The sequence below is a fragment of the Crocodylus porosus genome, unplaced genomic scaffold (genome assembly GCF_001723895.1).
Source record: "Crocodylus porosus isolate Cpor-Errol unplaced genomic scaffold, CroPor_comp1, whole genome shotgun sequence".
Classification (NCBI taxonomy): Eukaryota; Metazoa; Chordata; order Crocodylia; family Crocodylidae; genus Crocodylus; species Crocodylus porosus.
In genome coordinates, this window is record NW_017728948.1 from 34,954,838 (window position 1) to 34,962,810 (window position 7,973).

General features: G+C 45.9%; 1 protein-coding gene across 1 annotated transcript in view; it reads left to right on the forward strand.

Annotated features, from left to right (window-relative positions):
• Positions 1-7,230, forward strand: part of TBC1D19 (TBC1 domain family member 19) — a 104,900-nt gene extending 97,670 nt beyond the window's left edge. Inside the window, exons 20-21 of the mRNA XM_019553301.1 lie at positions 5,705-5,775; positions 6,821-7,230. Of these exons, the coding sequence (XP_019408846.1) occupies positions 5,705-5,775; positions 6,821-6,895 (146 nt within the window). The 3' untranslated portion in view covers positions 6,896-7,230. The remainder of the gene's footprint in view (positions 1-5,704; positions 5,776-6,820) is intronic.
• Positions 7,231-7,973: the final 743 nt, after the last annotated feature.

A 7,973-nucleotide genomic window follows, 5' to 3' on the forward strand; every position in this document is an offset into this window, starting at 1 on the left:
GTGTGTGTGTGTGTGCAGGCACGGGCTCTGTGTGTGTGTGCAGGTGTTAGGGGGCGGGACTTCCAGTCACAAGATGGTAACTAGGGGGCAGGGCACCTGTCAAGGGGCGGGGCTACCCATGTGACCCTTGACAACTTGCCAAAACTTGGCAAGCAGCCCTCCACCTGAAATAATTGCCCACCCTTGCCCTATGCTGTGTACTTTCTGGTCTCTTCAGGAGAGTGGAGGCTGAGATGGATGTGGGGACTCCTGCTTTTCAGCTTGTGGGCTGGAGAGAAGGATTCTTTATATGCCTTTTGGCCTCCTTGGGTCCCTGAGGATAGCCAGGCACATAGGAAAGCACGCTTTGACTTCCTACCCTGGCTGGGGAGGTGCATAGAGCAGAGTACCGAGTGATGCTAGAGGACCAGCAGTCAGGTTTCCCCATGGGGCAGCTCAAATAAATGCTGCAAATATGCATTTGTCCCAGCAATTTATTCCCATCTTCCTGCACCGTGTTTCAAGTAGGTGGTCAGTCTGTCCTATACATCTTGATGTTGCTGGGGGTTGTAGCTATGCACGAGTGGCTCAGGTGATTCTGACTACGGCACAAATTTAATGACTGCCACCACCAAACCTTCGCTGTGGCTTCCAAACTTGTTCTCTTCAAAAAGCTGCAGAATGTTGTAGATTATCAAACTCCTGGCAATGTGCACCTGACTTTGAGAAGTTCAAAATGAGTTCTGGTGTTGTCCTGAAGCTATTTAGCTCGTAGTTAAACACTTCTGTTCTGTGATATAGTGTCAGCACACAATTTCTTGATCCATGGCAGCAACACATGGGCAGGGCCTCTGCATATTAGTGGGGGGATGATGATACCTTTGATATCTGTGTGGGAAATGGTGCTGGTGTTCCCATTTGAGCGATCCTTGTCTAATCAAAAAAACCAAGGTAGAGTTGTAGATAGCTCTTGCATGCTAGTTACCTTACACTCTAGCACTGATGCGTTTTGGCCTCCCACAGTTGTCTATAGTGCCTACAGCACACAGGGAAAAAGGGTTTTTTCCATTGATAGAAGGTTGAAGCATTGAAATGTGTTTCCATCAATTGCCCAAATATGGTTGGGGAACCTGTACATACATAACTGTCAGTAACCTGGGGATCCAAATGCAGAAGGAAGTGTGAGCTGAGCATCTAATTGGCTCTGCTCAATTCACTCATGGCAACATGAACAGTAGATTTGCCCACACCAAGTAGGGGCCCTGCACAGACGCAACCATTGAAGTGGTCTATGCTTGGAAGTGCTCCAAACAGCAAGTGTTTGGATGTTCGTGGCCAAATGCTTCAGAAGTGATCTTCAAAAATCTGTGGAGCATCTTTAAAACACCTTTTTTTTTTTTTTTAAAAGTGCCTCCTGAAATGTATCTATACTCCATGGAGCACAATTGGGGGTGGGGTGGGGTGGTGCTTAGCATCACCCCTGTTCTGTTCCACCCAGCTGTGAGGGGAGAGGGCCTAGACCAGGGCAGAGTCAATGGGTGATCCTGTATGCCTAGCTCTCTTTGAGGCCCTTCAGAAACCAAGAGACATTGAACAGGGTTCTGCTCTCTCTTATTTCTTTCAGAGCCTGGAGGCCAAGACTTGCAGGGACTCCAGCTCTTCAGCCAGGGGGCTAGAGAGAAGCTTTCCTTGCAGGTTTCTTGGCCTCCTTAGGTCCCTGAGGATAGCCAGGCAAACACAAAAAATGTTCACTGGCTACCCACCCTTGGGGGCATGGGGGTGGGGCGTAGCACTGAGGGTGCTAGAGAACCAAGCAACCCCGCGTCATATACCCTGGCTGGGTAGCATTGCTGTTTTATGCCATTGTGGCACTAATGAAGCACCCCAGGGAGGCAGGGGAGAAGGAGTGCAGTTGGTGGCCACATCTGTATAGCACTGAAGTTTTCACTTGGAGCAGAATTTGGATTGTCAATGGGTTGCTCATGTTATTTATCTACCTACACAGTTGTGGGGTTGGCTCGCTGTGGAGTTTGGTATGTGACCTTCTGAAAGTTCTCATAGTTTCATAGTTGGAAGGGTTGGAAGGGACTTGAGCAAATCATCAAGTCTGACCCCCTGCCATGGGCAGGAAAGAATGCTGGGGTCAAACGACCCCGGCTATGTGATTATCTAGCCTCCTTTTGAAGACCCCCAGGGTAGGAGCAAGGACCACTTCCCTTGGAAGTTGGTTCCAGATCCTAGCTGCCCTGACTGTGAAGTTGTGCCTCCTGATGTCTAGCCTGAATCTACTCTCAGTCGACTTATGGCCGTTATTCCTAGTTACTCCTGGTAGCGCTTGGGGGAACAGGGACCTTCCATAGCCTGCTGGTCCCCCTTGGCCAGTTTATAGACAGCCACCAGATCCCATCTCAGCCTTCTTTTGTGAATACTGAACAGGTTCAGGTTCCATAGCCTCTCCTTGTAGGGTCTGCCCTGCTGCCCCCTGATCCCTCTCTTCACGCCCAGTCATTTCCCAGGACCTGTTGCCCTAGCAGGCCCCCACCCACGCATACATGCCTCCCACAGTACAGGGGACACCCCACAACCCTCCCTGAGATCCTGGCCGTGCCAGCCCTTGCTTGTGAACACTGCTCCTCGCCTGCCCAAGGGCCCCTCCGACATTGGGAGTTATGGTGAGATGTTACGGGGGTGGGACGGGCGGGGGCTGACCTGGCCTGCGACAACTCATCAAAACTCCTTGTGTGGCCCCTGGGCCCAAATAATTTCCTACCCTGTCTTAAAGCCTGCTTATATACATAGGGCTGGAAGGGACCTCCTGTGTTGCCATTTGTTGTCCCTTACTAGCACAGGCAGCTACATTGTGTAATCTTTCATAAACTTATGAAGCTTCTTCTTGAAACTAATTAGGTTTTGCCCCTGCTGTTCTTAGAAAGCTGTTTCAGAACCACTTATGTTTAGAAATTTCCTCTTTTGTTAAAATTGTCCTTAGTTTAACTAGGTTTTTTCCCTCCCTAATGTTTACTAGTGTATTTATAAAGAGCAATCGTATTTCTCCAGCCTTTGCTTGGTGACTCTTCTTCTGTAGCACACTAACAAGCCACACACATGCGGTGAAGTTCCATGATGTTCTCTGTGAGATGGTCACTCAGCATAGTTTCTTGGTCCTTGCTCATGCACCCTATTCACATAGATAAGGATATGGAAGATATGGAGAGACAAGACTTCATAAACATAACCAGTTTATGAACTACTCCACCCCACTATGAGGGAGGAGGGCCTAGAGAGGGGCAGAGTCAGTGAGTATATTCCTGTGTGCCCAGTTGTCTTTGCAGCCTGCCATGAGCTGGTGGGGGTGTGCCCACAGCATGTCATACTTTCATAGTTGGTAGGGTTGGAAGGGATCTAAGCAGATCATCTAATCCGACCCCCTACCATGGGCAGCAAAGGATGCTGGGGTCAAATGACCCCGGCTAGGTGGCTGTCTAGCCTCCTTTTGAAGACCCCCAGGGTAGCAGCAAGCACCACTTCCCTTGGAAGTTGGTTCCAGCTCCTAGCCTCCTTGACTGTAAAGTAGTGCCTTCTGATATCTAGCCTGAATCTATTCTCAGTCAACTTATGGCCCTTATTCCTTGTTCCTCCTGGTAGTGCTTGGAGGAACAGGGACACTCCCGTTGCCTGCTGGTCCCCTTTGGCAAGTTTTATAGACAGCCACCAGATCTCCTCTCGGCCTTCTCTTGTGGAGGCTGAACAAGTTCAGGTCCCATAGCCTGTCCTTGTAGGGCCTGTCCTGCTGCCCCCTAATCATGCGAGTGGCCTTCCTCTGGACTGTCTCAATGCTGTCCACATCCCTCCTGAAGTGTGGCACCCAGAACTGGACACAGTACTCCAGCTGCGGTCTGACTAATGTTGCAGAGAGGGGGAGGATCACCTCCTTGGACCTGCTCATGATGCATCTTTGGATGCATGACAAAGTGCAGTTAGCCATCCTGACCGCATCCCCACATTGATGGCCCACGTTCAGCTTTGAATCAATAATGACACCAAGATCTTTCTCTGCCTCTGTGCTGACAAGAAAGAGTTCCCCAGCCTATAGGTATGCTGCTGGTTCTTCCTCTCCAGGTGCAACACCTTGTACTTGTCCGTATTGAAAGCCATATTATTCTCATCCACCCACCTCTGTAACCTGTCAAGATCTAGTTGTAGCCTGTCCCTCTCTTGTAGTGTGCTCAGTTCTCCTCACATTTTAGTGTCATCTGTGAACTTGAACAAGGTGCTTTTCACCCCCTCGTCCAAATCACCGATGAAGATGTTGAACAGTGCAGGCCTGAGGACCAAGCTCTGGGGAACTCCACTGCTCACATCTCTCCAGGTCAAAAATGACCTGTCCACCACCACTCTCTGGGTGCGGCCCTCCAGCCAGTTTGCAACCCATCTGACTGTGTAGGCCTTGACACCACAGACACCTAATTGTTGAATGAGGATGGAGTGAGAGACAGTGTCAAAGGCCTTCCTAAAGTCCAGGAAGACTGTGTCCACCACGGCACCTGCGTCCCAGGCTTTGGGCTTGGAGGACCATCTCCTTAAGGAACGACTACTCTTCTTGGATTCCCAACTCCCCTCCCCTCAGTCAGTGAGCTCCTTACAGGAAGCATCTGTTCTGCTGCTCTGTGGAGCTGAACATGACTCCCTCTTCTTGCTCAGTTGCTCCTTGGGAGTTGTGTGGCTAACCTGTGGAAGTCAAAGGGCAGGGGGATTCCCAAACTTTCTACCTCAGAGCTGCCACCTGTTAACTCAGTGAGGAAGATGGGGTTGCAAGCAACTCAAGGATACATGGTACTTTCCTGTTTCCTACATGAAACGACAACTCATACTTCTGTGGGATGAGTGACTCATTTTGTCATAATTTAAGTCAGGGTTATCCAACTCCTGGCCAATGGGCTGCATGCTGCCTAAGGGGTTAATTTGAGGCCCCTGGGCTCCCACACTGATGCTTCTTCCCTATTGCACTGGCCACAGAAGCAACTGAGAGCTCCAGGCTCCCCTCCCCTTCGCTTACTTCTCCCTTCTCCTCCCCCCAGTTGGTGCAGGCCATGGCAGTGCAGCTGCATCTCAGGGAACTGGGAGGGGGTCAGAGGCCCATGCAGGCAGCACTGTGCAGAAGGAGTACTCACACACGGTACAGTCGGTGCAGCATGGTGCGGGGAGTGTCTGTGCATAGTTCAGTGCAGCACAGTTGGGAAGGGGGCAATATCCACACAAAGCACTGTGCAGAATAGCGGGGAGATGGGGGGAGTGCCTGCATAGGGGGGCAGTGCACCTAAGCAGCATGTGGCCCCAGGGGCACCTGGCCCGCACTGGTGCAGCCCCTGTGGCTTGCAACACCCTTACAAATTGGACAGCCCTGATTTAAGTCAGTGTGTCTTTACACTCATCTCTTAGCACCTAAGTGAACACTGTTTTATTCCAGTTTAAGTATATGGCGAGACCATTGCAGGACACTATCCACATCCTTAATTTCAAATGCAGACTTATTCTGCTTGTCCAAGGAATATAGTCACATCTTTATGGATCTTTTAGACAAGAATTAGAATGCTAGAATACATTTTGTATTATGGTTCAAAACAAAATAATGACTACAAAAAGAAAGTTAGTGCTTTAGATCCTGAATTAATTCCAACAACTAATTAGTAGGTCAGTAGTTTATACGTCATACATTCTTTTTCAGTCCTGGCAGCTGCTGTGTTTGCTTTCCGAGCAGTGAACCTGATGGAGGTGACATCACTGGCTGCAGCTGAAGTAAGGATATGTTTCACTTACAGGAGATTGAAATAGTTTCTGATGTGTTGCCAGCTGCAGTAATTTAAGCTTCAGATGGATGTGCTATGCAATGCGCAGCTTTATGCTTCAATTCATATGTTCAGGAAAAATGGAAAGGAAATTGAGTAAAATTCCTTTTCTGGCACATGCAAAATATTATCTTTGTTATCAATAATATAGTATAGCTGAGTTATTTGGTCAGATGTGAATTACCTGCCTACTTTTATCTGTTCTATATTCATATCCCCAATTGTATTAAAATATACTTTAAAAATGTAGTGGAGCATTATACAGTCGTCTTTTTAAAAGAATTAAAAGGGTAGCTGCTTCTATCCCTTTTTAATATTATGTAACTGTTAAAAGGTTGTTTTTTTTATCAAATATTGACATAGAAATTTCATCTTCCTATGTGTCGTCATGTTGTATATGTGAAAACCCACTAGAATGAACATTGTTATTTTTTACTAACTAGTATTTTGTTAAAAATATTTTTTTCCTTTTTTAAAAAAAGGAAGCCAATACAAATCATGTTGTTTATATTATAGAAAGTTTTTGTTAATGACTAAGTTAATTCTTAAAAGCAAACTCCAATCAGAAGAGGATGACTCACTTTAAGTAATCATTAAAGTCATAGACTTACTTCACAAGTACAACTCAAGACACAGGATAAGGATTCATAATGTGCAATTATTTTTAGAAGCAAGTTGAAATGTTAGATGTCTTATATACCCATGATACCACATATATTTGAAGTAAGTCTAACAACTAAAATAAAGTTACAGTTTATTCTATGCCTATACTTGTCATTTTTATTGAAATGTTAGACTGAAAAATCTGACAAAAAGGAATCTCTATAGACTGATATAAATTTGCATATGTTTCTAGGCAAATCTGAAAAAGCTAATTACTGTCACTATCATTCTTTGCAAGTTTGGTGCAACTTTTTTTGATTTCTTAGAAACTCCGTAAGAGAAATGTGATTCAGGTGTCAAGTTTAACAAATCGTTTTTGTTCTTTACTGCAGGCTGTACTTGCTGACCTTTCGACCCTGAAGGTTATGCCTCTTCTTCAAATCTTCCTGTTTGCCACTGTCACTTGATCTACTCCAAGGCCACTGACACCACATACATCTCCAGTCTTTCACTAGAAACTAATAATGAACTATGCAATGTCTGCATAAAACCAAAATTAACCGTATGTATGAAAGTCATTTTACAGATCATGTTTCTCATACAGATAAATCCAAGGTTTCTCATGGATAAAACTATGGCTTTGAACTCCTATCCTGTGCATGCTGCTGAGTTTCATCACAACAGCAATAGATACAAGTGATTTGATGGAGGTGGTTACTTCTTCACATAAATAATACAAACTAGTACATAAAATGCATGTAATATCAAATGGAAAAATAAAGGTAACATAATTTTCAATCTATTGTGGGTGCTGTGACGGTTCCATTAATGCACGTTCAGAAAAAGCTGTCTTCCTTCTGAAACCCCATACTAGTAAGGTTGCTAACTCAACAGTGCAGTAAGACTTCAAAAAAGGATAGTTTCACTTCTGAGAACTTTTATCTCTTTCTTAGAAGAATATAACAACATGCTTCTTATTCATTTTTTCTGTTTTATTTTTTTGCACATAGGAATTGTCTCCCTTTAATTTCCCATTTCCCTCCTGTCTGTTTTGTTTATCTACAGCTTTTCTGTATCCATTACAAAGTATCAGTTTTAAAAGTGCCCTATTTCCCTTCAAATTTCAGTTTGGTCCTCAACTTTCTTAGGTACCTTTTGAAAGTCCTACCCACCAGAGGTCCTGTGTTGCAGGAGCTGTTCCTTGTGTGAAAAAGGTTGGGCTTAGCTTCTTTTAAGACAGTGGTGGCCAACCTGTGGCGTGCATGTGTAGTGGCATGGGCAGCCCCTGTGTGTGACACACGGCAGACCGGAGACTGGATAGGCAGATTAGGGCAGGGAGAAGAAAGCAGAGTGGCAGATTTGAGCAGATGGAAGGAAGCAGGAAACAATGCAGCTGATTGGGTAGGGGAAGGGGATCAGAATGGCACCTGGGGAAAGTGTGGGCCTAACTTGTGGCTTAACTGCCAAAAAGGGTAGCTCCCACTGCTTTAAAACTTAGAGTCTGTCACTCTCTCCTCTCACATGGTTTCTTTGGGAACTTTTGTG